General features: G+C 61.2%; 1 protein-coding gene across 3 annotated transcripts in view; it reads right to left on the bottom strand.

Moving 5' to 3' along the window:
- Window positions 1-13,188, bottom strand: part of UROD (uroporphyrinogen decarboxylase) — a 13,675-nt gene continuing 487 nt past the window's right edge. The window contains exons 1-10 of one of the 3 annotated variants that reach the window (XM_039484447.1): window positions 12,394-13,100; window positions 7,327-7,439; window positions 6,972-7,051; window positions 4,469-4,531; window positions 4,165-4,362; window positions 3,525-3,686; window positions 3,023-3,160; window positions 1,369-1,469; window positions 679-745; window positions 1-312 (exon numbers count right to left, since the gene is read on the bottom strand). In XM_039484447.1, coding sequence (XP_039340381.1) covers window positions 148-312; window positions 679-745; window positions 1,369-1,469; window positions 3,023-3,160; window positions 3,525-3,686; window positions 4,165-4,362; window positions 4,469-4,531; window positions 6,972-7,051; window positions 7,327-7,439; window positions 12,394-12,416 — 1,110 coding nt within the window. In that variant the 5' untranslated portion in view covers window positions 12,417-13,100 and the 3' untranslated portion in view covers window positions 1-147. Of the gene's footprint in view, window positions 313-678; window positions 746-1,368; window positions 1,470-3,022; window positions 3,161-3,524; window positions 3,687-4,164; window positions 4,363-4,468; window positions 4,532-6,971; window positions 7,052-7,326; window positions 7,440-9,550; window positions 9,983-12,393; window positions 13,101-13,188 lie in introns of those variants that run through there. The other 2 variants (XM_039484446.1, XM_039484448.1) reach the window with 2 other exon arrangements.

Raw genomic sequence — 13,188 nt, forward strand, 5'->3', positions numbered from 1 at the left:
TGGGACACAAGGAGCTTTAATTCGGTGCTCAGGCCAGGCAGGCCGAGACCCCCGTGCCCAGACAGCAGAGCCGCCGGCCTGTGCCCCTGCTCTGCCGCTCCCTGGGCCGGCACTGCGCAGTCCTCTCGCCGGCGGGTCCCGTGCAGCTCAGGCGGGCGTCCGGAGGTGGCGGGAGTGCGTGTGCACAGCTTCCACGAAAGCACCCACGTGCTCAGGGCTCATGTCAGGGTACAGCCCGTGGCCCAGGTTGGCGATGTAGCGCTGGGTCCCGAACCCCTCGAGCATCCTCTTCACCAGCTCCCCGATCTTCTCCTGCCAACCCGGGACACCCACTGTGAGCCCGGTGCCCAGTGTGCTCCCCCACTGGCAGCCCAGGGCCCTGGTCCCCTCTCCAGAGCTCTGTGTGTGCCACCTGCAGGCATGGTCACGGTGCAGCCAGGGAGCTGGGGCCCTGGGGTGGGGAGACACCTGGGCAGAGGCTCCCCCTTCTCTTGGGCTCAGCCCCAGAAGCCTGGGTGACCCTCACTCCCCTTCCCCAAGCGCCTGGGAGTTGGGCACTGGCTCCACTGTGCAGCTGGGGAAACTGAGGCAGGGGACATGCTTTGCCCCAAAGGGAGATGGTGTCGGTGCTGGGATTCGAACCCAAGGTTGCCAGCTCCTGGCCGGCCTCCCCTTTACCTTGGGTGCATACAGGGCGCAGGGATCCAGGTTCCCTTGGAGGGTAACGCGATGGCCCGTCCGCTCTCTGGAACGGAAAGGAAGCAGGTAAGTTGCTGCGCCTGGCTCAGAGATGGTGCCACTGCCCTGCCCACCCCATCCCCCAGCCCAGGCCTGGCACCCCAGAGCGGTCTGATCCCTGCTGGGCCACAGGCCTTCCAAAGCTCCAGCCACTTCCCCGGTGGCAGGGCTCATAGATTGGTCCCAGTGCCCAGGGCTGGCACAACTCGCCCCTCCAGGCACAGGCCCTTCTCAGGGGCTGGCCCCCAGCAGCGAAGCCCCCGTGAGCTCGGGGCGGCTGGGCCGCAGCCCCTGGCTGGAAATGCCTCTCCTCCCCCTGCTCCAGCCCAGCTCCCCTGAGATGGGGCGACGGGCACCGCTGGGCCCTGTGTGTCCCGGCAACGGGGCGGGGGCAAGGATCCCGGGGCGGGCAGGCAGTGGAGCCGCCCGCACGCAGGAGTCACCAGGTGGTGGCAGAGCCAGGGTCCCCTCGGAGTGGACGGAGGGTGGGACGGTGGAGGGGTGACTCTAGGGCCTCGGCCTCATGCCCAGGGCAGCTGGGCTGCAGGATTGAGGGCACCAGATGCTCCCCAGCTCGCAGCCTGGCCCCGGGAGGCAAGGAGCTGCCATCCGGCCCCCTGGCTGTCTTACCGAGCTGCCTGGGGCTGGATGGTCCAATCCAGGCCGATCACCTCGTAGCCAGCCTGCGCCAGCTCCTCCAGCGCGTAGTGCGCGTCCTTGGCGAAGACGATCTGTAAGGGGGAGAGACGCGGGCGAGGAGCTCAGCCACGGGGCGCTGCCTGGCTCTGCCCTGCGCCGTGTGGAACGGGACACGGCGCCAGCCTCTGCCCACCAGCGGGAGCTCCCCTGCCCTGTGCCATCCTGGGGCCTGTGACCCGGAGTCCCTTCCGCACATTCACCACAGCCCTCGGGGGGGTGGGGGTGCTGTCATTCCCCTGGGGAAACTGAGGCACACCAGGGAAACAGCCAGCGCTGTCTCCAGGGCCTTCCCCTCGGGCTGGCCTGGCCCGTGCCAGCTCAGCACTCTGCCTTTGGCTGCCACGGCTGCTTCCTCTGGCCCGTGTCGTCAGGCTGGTGCTGACAGCCTGGGGCACCTTTCCGGGGGCAGGGTGGCTGTGCGGCCGGTGGGGCTAGTGAACGGGGCGTGTGACCCACTGACTGTCCCGGTGCCACCTGGGGGCAGGGTGGCGTCCGGAGCCCCGGGTTACGGCACACGCAGCGTCCCGCTGGCCTGCTCTGAGGGGTGCCCCTGCTGGGATGTAAAAGCGCCCGCAGGCCGGGGCAGACTCCTCCCGTCTCTGGCCCAGGTCCCTGCTCTCCGACCCAGCCACAGCCCTGCTGCCTCCTGGACGCACTTTATGGGCAGGAGCGAAGCCCTGTTGGCCTTTCCCCTCCCCGCTCCCTGAGCCTACTGGGGATCGGGCTCCTCACAGACACCTGCCCTCAGCCAGTGGGGCCGCCCCCCCGGGCACTCTCAGCAGCAGGGGGCAGCTGTCGAGTCGTGAGGTGTCTCCCCAGCCCACTGCCCCACAGCGGGGCCCGGTCAGCCGGCTCCCCGCCCCGAACCGGCAGGCCACTTCCCCTTGGGGCCGGGGCCGCGCTGGCTGGCTGGCAGGCAGGTTGCTGGATCAGGGCTCGGCTCCTGCCCGTGCCCAGCGCTGCAGTGGGGCGCCTGTGGGGCTTGCTGTGCCGAGGGGCCGGGCTGTGTCCTGCGGCCTGGGTGCCCTGGAGCCCAATGGCAGCTGCCTTGGCCCGGTGCTCTGCTGTCAGGCTGCCCAGCGGAGGGAGGCCCCGTCTGCAGCGGGCCAGAGAGGAGACCGATGTGGGCTCAGGCCCCTCACCCACACGCTGCTGCCCCACTAGGCACAGGGGGGGGGGTGTTGGTGTCTGGGTTTAACCCCTTCCTGCGCAGCCTGCAGCACCAGCCGAGACGGGGCCGGGCAGGCCTGGCCCTCCTCGCCCCAGACCCCTCCTCTCTGGGGGGGGGGGCAGCAGCAGCAGCCCTGCCCCCGCCGCCGAGGAGCCTCCCGGGCTGGGAGCTCTTGCTGAGCGTAGAGCAGCTGCCGCTGGGGAACCTGCTCCGGGGACCCACCTAGCAGAGGGCACTCGGACAGAGCTCTGGCTGGCTCACCCTCGGCAAGGGGCGGGGCCAAAGGGAAGCCCCTCCCACTTGCCTCAGTGACCTTCAGTGGGGAGCTGCAGGCTGGGGGTGAGGCTGGCCCCAGAGCAGCGACCCTGAAACCCCCTCGCTGCAGCGCCCAGGCAGGCCCAGCGCCCTCCTTACCATCGGCACCAGGGGCAGCGCTTCCGCCTGCAGCTTGTTCTTCACGTGCTTGGCAATGTCCCGGATGTGGGGCAGGGCAAACTCCCGGAACTGCTCGGGGCCCAGGTGCCCGGCGTGGGACTCAAACAGCTGGAGAGCCTTCCGGAGCCGACGGGACAGCAGGTTAGAGCCCCCGGCTCCCATCCCCCAGCCCAGGATGGGCCCCCGGCTCCCAGCACCCCAATTCCAGGATGGGCCCCTGGCCCAGAATGGGCCCTTCCCCTCCCGACCCCACCGGTCTGAACCCCTAGTGGATACACAGCAGTAAGCCCCGCCCGCCCGGCTGTGCATTTCCGGGCGCCACATGGCTCTGCCCCCCAAGGTACCGTGAACCTCAGTAACCCACTGCCAGGCTCCCACTGCTACGCCCCGTTGGCAGGTCTCTGCCCGAGGGACCCCCAGCTCTCCTCCCCACCCCCCCGCACTGTTCCCATGAGCCCCCCTGCCCCCGGACAAGGCACACCTGAGCGCCGGCTGCCACCTGGCCCACCAGGTACTCCACGATGACGTCCCGCAGCAGCTGCAGCAGGCGGTGGCTGGCCTCAGGGTGCCGGTACAACCAGCGCTTGGCCTTGGCCATGGTATTGGAGCCGCCGCCTTCGATCATGTAGGACATGAGGGTCCACTGGGCGAGGAAGGAGTCGGCAGGGCACGAAGAGTGAGTAAGCAAGCGGCTCCAGCCCGGCCCCCCAACACCCCGGAGGCTCCTGGACCCGCTGGGGGCCTGGCTGGGCCTCTCCCGCACCACGACAGCCAGTCGCCCCTCGCACGAGGGCTGGCCCGAGACGCAGGAGGCACTGTCTGGGCACACGGGGGCCGGCACAGAAGTGGGGGGTCCCAGCTGGATCTGCCTCTGAGTGAACGCCCCCCACGCTAAAGGCAGGGTCATTTCGTCCGGCGTCCGCCCCGTCCCTGTGGCTCAGGAGCCAGTCAGCCCCTTGTGCTCCCCAGGCTGATCAGCGGCTGCAGCCCTGGGGGTTCCTCCAGAGAACACGCAGCTCCAGCACGACCCCCCGAAGGGGCGGGAAGTGAGGCAGCCGGAGCCCGGTGGAGCTGCACGCTTGGCTTCCCACACCCGAGGGGAGGGCCGGGGCGGTTCTTACTGGCGCCCCGGAGAAGCCGATCAGGGGCACTTTGCCCTCCAGGCTGTGCCGGGTCAGCGTGATGGCCTGGAAGACGTAGCCCAGCTCCTCCGACACGTCCACCTTCTGCCGCAGCTTCAGCAGGTCCTCCACCTCCTTGAGGGGCTCCGGGAAAGTGGGGCCTTTGCCGGGCACCATCACCACCTCCATGCCCAGCGCCTTGGAGGAGAACACGGGACAGATGAAGGAGCGGGCACCCACCAGCCCCCAAGGGGATCCGGCCCCCCAGCCCGGGGGCAGCAATGCAGACCTTCGCCTCCCTTACCTGGGGCACCACCAAGATGTCGGAGAAGATGATGGCAGCATCCAGGGGAAATCGCCTTAGCGGCTGCAGGGAACAGAGTCAGAGTCAGCGCCGGACACGCACGGAGCTCAGGGACCATTGTGATCCTCTAGTCTGACCTGCTGCACATTGCAGGCCACAGAACCTCACCCACCCACCCACTCCTGCTCTCTGGCTGCATTACTGACATCCTCAAATCAGGGTTTAAAGACTTCAAGTTACAGAGACTCCACCATTTACACTGGTTTAAACCTGCAAGTGACCCCATGCTGCAGAGGAAGGCAACCCCCGCCCCCCTCTGGGCCTCTGCCAATCTGACCTGGGGGAAAATTCCTTCCTGACCCCAAATATGGTGATCAGTTAGACCCTGAGCATATGGGCAAGACCCGGCAGCCAGACAAAAGAATTCTCTGTAGTTAACACCAAGCACTCCCCATCTAGTGTCCCATCACCAGCCATTGCAGATATTTGCTGCTAGCATTGCCAGATCGGTGACATGCCATTGTAGAAAGTGTCATCATCCCATCCCCTCCATAAACTTATCAAGCTCAGTCTTGAAGCCAGTTAGGTTTCTTCCCCCCACTGCTCCCCTTGGAAGGCTGCTCCAGAACTTCACTCCTCTGGTGGTTAGAAACCTTCGTCTCATTTCAAGCCTAAACTTGTTGATGGCCAGTTTACAGCCATTGGTTCTTGTGTCCACACTGGTGCTAACTTAAATAACTCGTCTCCCTCGCTGGTATTTATCCCTCTGGTGTATTTAGAGAGAGCGATCAGCTCTCCCCTCAGCCTGCGTTTGGTTAGGTTCAACAAGCCAAGCTCTCAAGGGAGGTTCTTTCCTCGGATCGTCCTAGTAGCCCTTCTCTGCACCTGTTCCAGTTTGAATTCATCTTTCTTACACATGGGAGACCAGATCCGCACCCAGTATTCCAGGTGAGGTCTCACCAGTGCCTTGTACAATGGTAGTAACACTGCCCTGTCTCTACTGGAAACACCTCGACTGATGCACCCAGGACTGCATGAGGCTTTTCACGGCCGCATCACATTGGTGGCTCATAGTCAAACTGCGAATGACCATGTGACGCATGGCTAGAAAGGGTTAAACATCCTGCACAATAAATACCCCACAGAAGACAGGTGGGGGGAGAATGTTTGTGTATTTACATATGACAATGTAATCAGCAGCCCCTGTGGATGCTGTATTCCGATACTCTCTGTTTACAATTCATTTACATGATCTCTCCAGATTCATCTCTCTTTGAAATGTACTGTGAATGGGGGAGGACCAAGCAAATGGCCTTAGGGTGGTGGACCTCCTTCCACGTCATCCTGATTACCTGTTGTTCCCCAAGGGAATCCCAACCCCTCAAAGAGGACATGAAATTGTATAAAAGATCCTTGGGTCCTGATTCTGTCAGCTCAGATCTGCTTAGGCTTCATCAGGGGAAGTTTGAGTCGCAAGACGGATGTCCCAGTTATGCTGGGATGCCCTGAATATGAGATTGGGACACTGGACTATGAACTATTTCTAAAATAAAACTCTTTGCAGCTACGAAGCTCACCCTCTCTGCTGTGAATCTGCACCTCAATGGACTGAACTCAGGTCTGTACGTATACTGATCTTTTAACCAGCCTCTCTCGCTCTCGTTTTTTTAACACATTTTAGTGTAGTTAATAAGAATTGGCTGTAGCATGTAGTTGGGTAAGATCTGGAATATTCAATAAGCTGGGAGGTGATGTGTCCGATCCTTTGGGATTGGTGGAACCTTTTCTTTTACATGACGAAATAAGATTTGCAGAAATGTTCCTATTTGCCGTGGGTACTGGCTGGAGGCCTGAGGCTGGATGCTTTAAGGGAACGGTGTGTAACCAGTGAGGTAATACAGGAGCTGTTTTGTGCTGGTTGGTGAATCTAAGTATTGGAACATCCACCCGCTCTGTGGGGATTGTCTGCCCCATTCTTTGCTGTTCACCCTCATTGAGTGACCACAGCTGGCCCCCACTGGGACCCCGGTCACAGCCCAATACACCCAGGTCTTTCTCCTCCCGTCATTTCCAACTGACACATCCTCACCTTAGAGCAAAAATTCTTCTGGTCAGTCCCTAAGTGCCGGACCTTGCACTTTGCACTATTCAACTGCATCCCGTCTCTATGACTCGAGTTTACAAGGTCGTCCAGATCTTGCCCGGTCCAGCAGGCCCCGGCCCTGATGAGCTCACAGGCTAAGGGCACACGTGGGCTCTCCATCAGGGCCAGGTCTGCAGCCTGACAGGAGGGTGCTTAGCCCCCAAGCTGTCACACGTGTGTCTCAGCCCGGGATGAGTGGAAGGACCCTGGGCAGGACGACAGCGCCTCCCTCTGGTGGGCTGGGGGGGGCACCCAATCAGTGCTACGACAGCCCTCAGGGGAGCTTTCAGGGCTTCTGCGGCAGTGAAGGAAAGCCCGTCCTGGGGAGAACATCAGCCCAGGCGCTGGGCAGCTGCTCACCTGCAGGGTCAGTTCGCAGCACATCTTCGGGCTTCGGCAGGTGGCGAAGAAGTCCTGGGCAGCTCGAGTCTCCCGGAACTCTGCAAACAGATCAGCTGGGTGAGGCCCTGAGGAGGGCATCCCTGAGCCCCCCATGCCAGGAGAGCAAAGGGGGACCTGGCAAAGAGGTCCCAGCAGCACCCTCAGCTACCCTGACCTCCACCCATCGCTCTAAGCTGAGTCTCTTCCTCCATCTGCCCCCCTGCTCCTGGAGCGATACCCAGCTAGAGCCAGCCAAACAGGGCAGTGGGGGGCAGGCACTCCCTCTCCAACCAGGAGACGAGCCCTGCCTGGACCCTGTGCCTTGGCCACTCACCTGGGAGGTAGCGGCCGGCCTGCCTCATGCACCAGACCGGAGTGTACTCCGTCTCCTCCCCTCTCGCCGCTCGGAGGAACGTGTCATTCTTCAATGCAGGGAAGTCTTGGGGCCTAAAGCAAGGGGGGGAAGGGGGAGCAGGCAATGAGCAGACCCAGCATCACTGAGAGCAATCCCCTAGGAGCAGGGTGGGGGCAGGAGATCACTGCCCCCAGAGAGCTGCAGAGCCCAGCCCCCCCAGGAGCAAAGGGAGATCACAGGAGCTGGCCCTCTGACACGCTGGAGTCTGAGGCGTTAGCTGCATGGGCCCACGCGCTGCATCGGGGCTGCGAACTGGTGCGTTTGCCCATCTGTGCCTCGGTTTCCCCCCCAGTAAAATGGGACTGATATTTGCTGTAACAAGGCGGTCTGCCCCTTTAAGGCCCAGGGAGCAGCCCTAGCAGCTGTGATGGGGGCTGAGTCCCAGCTGGTGCTTATAAAGGAGGGATCCGGCCCCAGGAGGGAGCCTGGCAGTGCGTTTCCCTGGAGCTGCTGCAGGAGGTTGGGAGGGGGTGAGCCAGGCCAGTGCCCCTGCCCCCGCCCCCCAGGCAGAGAAAGGAGCTGCTGGCGGCTCTGCAGTGTAGGTGAGGAACAGGCCTGTTGCCTTGTCGTTGGTTCCTGGGTGGAGATTAAAGAGAGGCTGAGGCCAGCCTGGCAGGCAGGTCCCCCAGCCCACACTTGCCTTGTGCCGGGGGGCAGGAGAGATTTACTCAGCGCTTTGGGAACACACAGACGCCAAGTGTAACTTGCCAGCAGCCCAGGACAGGGTCCTTGCACCTCCTCATTCTGCTGCCCAGCGTGAAGCCCCTGCAGGCCCCCTCCTCACACTGAATTACTCCCCCAGCCCGGCTCTTCCTTTCCACGGGGCTGTCAGCCCCTTGCCAGGAGGAGGCTGACACAGGCCACTCTGCACCCAGGGCAGGTTTCCCGTCTGCTCCCTGCTCATGCAAGCCCAGGCTCCAGGGGAGAGAGAGAGTCCCTGACCCACAGGAGAATCAGACCTCCTCTGTCAGCCCTGGCTGCTGGTCCTGCTTCTCCAGGCTGCTAGGGGCTAGGCAGCAGCACCTCACTGGGACGACTGCTTCCTTGAGGGAGGGGAGCCCTCTGCGCTCCAGGGTTCAGGCAGGTCCCTCCCCGCTGGCTAATGGCTGGGATGGCAGCAGAGAGGAGGCGAACGCTCTCCAACACGTTAGGCAGAGTGGTCCTGGCCGGGGCGTAGCAGGGAAGGGAACTGGCCATTCCCCAGGCCGGGAAGGTCAGTGACGTAGTATCTGGCTAGTCTACTCAGGCACGACAGCGGGCTAGGATTTAGCAGTCCCTGCCTCTTGCCCCCTCGAATCCCAGCTCCCCACCAGCCCCAGAGCTCCAAGTGCCCTAGGCTATCCAGCGAGGAGCGCGCCAGTAACGGTCTTTACGGGACGAGGAGGAAGTGGGGGCAGAGTGATGGAGACCTGCCTGGATCTCCTGGGTTCCAGTCCCATGCCTCACCCTCACGACTCCCTGGCTCACTGCGATACCGGCTGCAAAGCCACGAAGTCCCAGCCACACAGTGACTGCGGAAGCAGGCAAGTACGCTCAGCACGAGCTCACCCGGGCCCTGGCACTCCCCACAGCTCACTGACCGGGGAAAGGTGCCCAAAACACCAGGGTCACTGCCCCACACAAGTGCCCCCCCGAGCCTGGCAGGACTCAGGTTTAAGGTGTTGGCCACAGCACAGCTCCCTCCCCACAGGCTGCGGTAGCTGGTTTTCCTCCCAGGCCAGGAGGACTGTGGGTGGCTTCCCTCTGCTCTATTAAAGAGCCCCAAGGGCTGGTGGTTGCGGTGGGAACCCGCTGCCTTCTGGAGGCATGAAGCTGCTCTTCGGGGGTGGTAACAGCTAATCCCCGAGGAAACGTTGTAACTGGCTGAGAGCGCGGTCGCATTTGTCGTCGCTGCCCTGTTCTGGTCTAGCTGCACATCGCGCAGGACAAAGCCAGCCGGAGGTGGGAGCGGGCTGCCGAGGGCACCTCCCTGTTCTCCCGGCTCCGCCTGCCCAGCCATCACATGCACAGACAATGTGCGGTCAGGGACCGCCACAAAGAGACAGCGCTGAGTAAGTTATCAGTGGCAGACAGCAGAGGCAGCAGCTGCTCTGGGGAGATTCTGGGGCCAGTGGGCTCGGAGGCACCTCTGATGTGGACTTACCGCCAGCTGAGTGGAGTTAAGTCTGTATCTCCGCTGTGCAGGCCTGGGAGTTGGTTAGGCCTAGGACAGTAGAGCTGTAACTCCCTACAGTCTGGGGAACGGCACGGAGGGGAAGCATTTTCTCTTGCCACCTGGCCAGCTTCCAAAGACTGGCGGAAGGGGCAGACCTTAGCTTGGCGTCGCATCACATGGGCTGAAGGCCCCTATATGCTACAGCTACCGGACCCAACCACACTCCATGTGAACTAGGCGGGAAGCGAGGCAGGGGCCGGCCATGCGGAAACTGGGCCCCCTGACTAGGTTGCACATGGAGTGAAGATAGGATCTCGCAAACCCGGCCCACGCAGCAGCATGTGGGGGGCAGACCTGCCATCACAACCTTGTAGTTAAAATACAGTCTGTGCCACTGAGGAATCGGGGTTTCTGGGTTGGCTTCAGTTTTATACAGTATATTTTTGAAAAAATACATCAGTGACTTATAGGGCACAGTGAGCTGCCTGGGCAAAATCTAGACTCAGAAACTTGACTCCCTAAATCTACAACTGACGGTGGAAGCCTCAGCTTATCCGGGCAGAGTCTCCTATGGGTTTGGGACCACCTAACACAACTGGGTCCTATTCCTGACTGCAGCTGCTAAGTGTGACCACAGTACGCAGAGTAACTCTGCAAGCGTAACTGCCAATTTACAACCTGGTTAATGCAGAGTCCTGTAACTTCAGCTACTGCACCTGTCCACGAGTTCCCACTGCCAATAACTTTCTTCAGTCAAAGGGAGTTTTCCCCTCTCTACTGCTGTGTGAAAGGTTTACACAAGCAGGGAAACTCAGCACAATTAGCTATACATAAAGTGCTGGCAAATGCAAAACCAAGAGAGATTCTCTAGTCAAGCCAAAGGAACGTCAATGGAAGCATTGGAAGATACAGTTCTGTCAAAATCAAAACACGTTGCAAAAATCTGCCAATCTTACCAGAATTTGACTTCAGGCGAAAACTGAAAGCAATTCCCCCAATGTCGCAACGGCATATAGAAACATGGATCGTGTATTATGTATTACAACATGTAACAAAGTTGAAATTTACATTATAATTTATTTTCATTCTGACCAAATCTCTCAATTCTTCCCAAAACCGAACTTCCATTCTTCAGACAGCTCTGTTCTCTCGTCTTTCATTAATACTGATCAAGTGTTAGTTGCAAGCACATGCTTATCAAAAAGGCCCATGTAACTTTAAATGGGTGGCCCTTTAAAGTTTCAATATTGTCCTAAATTAGGGCAAGTCTACACCGAAACCACTGCATCAGCGGTGCTGTAGTGCTTTAATGAAGACGCTCTAAGCCGAGAGGAGAGAGCTCGCCTGTTGGTGTAATTAATCCACCTCCAGGAGGGGCAGTAGCTATATTGGTGGGAGCAGCTCTCCTGCTGATCTAGTGCTGCATACAGAGGGAATTACACCAGTATAACTGTCACTCGGGGGTGGATTTTTTGTTATACTGATATAGGACTTTAATGTAGATGAGACAGAAAAAGCACAAAGTTGATTGTCTCCCTGTCGTGGAGTGTTAGGTAAATTAACACCTTGTTGATGAATGTGAAGTGACAACTGAGAGGAAGGGTAAGCCCATGTCTATGCTGCAGCCCATGTGAATGTAACTTATGTTGCTCAGGGCTGTGAATAAACCACCTCCTCAGCAACATACGTTACAGCGACACGAGTGCTTGTGCACAGTGCTATGGAAGTGGGAGAGCTTCATCCGACCACACAGAACGTAAGAGCGGCTGTACTGGGTCAGACCAAGGGTCCATCCAGGCCAGTATCTGTCTACCGACAGTGGCCAATGCCAGGTGCCCCAGAGGGAGTGAACCTAACAAGCAATGATCAGGTGATCTCTCTCCTGCCATCCATCTCCATCCTCTGACAAACAGAGGCTAGGGACACCATTCCTCACCCATCCTGGCTAATAGCCATTAATGGACTTAACCTCCATGAATTTATCCAGTTCTCTCAAACCCTGTGGTGGTTTTGCGATGCTGCCGGGAGAGCTGGCTCCTGGGGGCACAGAGGTGCTGCAGCAACGCAGCTGTACGGGTACAGAGGTGTCACTGCAGCGCTGTACGTCAGGCTCCGGCCACACTGCCCGTTTCTGTCATAGAATCATAGACTATCAGGGTTGGAAGGGACCTCAGGAGGTATCTAGTCCACCCCCCTGCTCAAAGCAGGACCAACCCCAACTAAATCATCCCAGCCAGGGCTTTGTCAAGCCTGACCTTAAAAACCTCTAAGAAAGGAGATTCCACCACCTCCCCAGGGAACCCATTGCAGTGCTTCACCACCCTCCTAGGGAAATAGTGTTTCCTAATGTCCAACCGAGACCTTCCCCACTGCAACCTCCCGCTCAGGGGCGTCAGCAGCAGCCGCCCCCCGGAGCAGCCCAAGGCAGCGGTGCGGACAGAGCTTCGCGGGCGGGCGGGCGGCGCGCGCTCCTCTGGATCCCCGAACCGCCGCCAGGCGGGGAGACCCGGCCCGGCCCGGCCCGGCCCGGGCGGGCCCCGCGGCGCCTCTCACACAGCCCGAGCCGGGTGTTCGGCCCGGAAGGGCCCGTGTCGCGTGCGGCCGGCGGGCGGGTGACCCCGCAGGGACCCGCGCTGGGACTCGCTCCAGCGATCGGCGGAGGAGACGCTGCCCCCGGGCCGGGCCGGGCCGGGCCGGGCCGGGTGCGGCGGGACCAGCCCCCGGGCAAGGGGCCCCCAGGGGCCGGGGGAGCCCGTCAGGGGGGCCTGCCCGCGGGCTCCTTGCCCTATGACCTCTGACCCCTGCCCTCTGACCCCGGCCCCGCTACTCACCGGAGCGGTTTGTTCCCCTCCATTCTCCTGCTCCCGCCGCCCGGGCTCTGCTGCGGGCGGCTCCGCTGCCCCCTCCCACCAACGCGGAGTCACGCCCCCCCGAGGGGCCCACGGGCGCCGCCATCTTTGCTCAGGCCACGCCCACATGTGGGCGGGCTCCTTGCCCTTCACTTCCGGGTTGGGCTGTAGCTGCCCCACTGGGTGCCTGAAAGACCCCGCCGCTGCCTCTGCCTGCGCGCAAGGCCATCTACCGTAAAGCCAGGTGTAGAGGCGCATTCAGAAAAGGGAAACAGCCCTGGAAGGGGGGCAAGGGTGATAACTCCCCCTCCCAGTGCGGGGCGGAGAAGTGAGTGTGTGGGGTCTCAGCCAGGGAGGGGACATTGAGCCCACAGTGGGTCTGACTGCTTTAGGATTTCCTCCCACCAGGTTGGGGAGGGGGCATTCCTCTCCATCTTCGTGCCCCCCAGGGAAGACACCCCCCAGCACAGATAAATCACTCAGCCCAGGGAGCTCCTCGTGGGGGGAGGGGAGAAACTCGACCTGTTTGGCCAAACATCTGAGCTTTTCCTTTTCTAAACCAAATCTCGCCCCCCCCCCCACGCCAGGGGATCCCCGGGAAGGCAGCCGAGGGGCTCGCCCCCTACTTGGATGAAGGCTCGGGCTGGTTCACTGAAACTCTCCCTGGTTCGCCCCAATTCCAGCCTGAGACCCCGTGAGCTGGGAGTTAAATCCCAACTCGGCAACGCCAGCTGCCCCCCCAACGCTCCCCTAAACCCCCTAGCCCGGTCCCTAGCG

The sequence above is a fragment of the Mauremys reevesii genome, linkage group 8 (assembly GCF_016161935.1).
Source record: "Mauremys reevesii isolate NIE-2019 linkage group 8, ASM1616193v1, whole genome shotgun sequence".
Classification (NCBI taxonomy): Eukaryota; Metazoa; Chordata; order Testudines; family Geoemydidae; genus Mauremys; species Mauremys reevesii.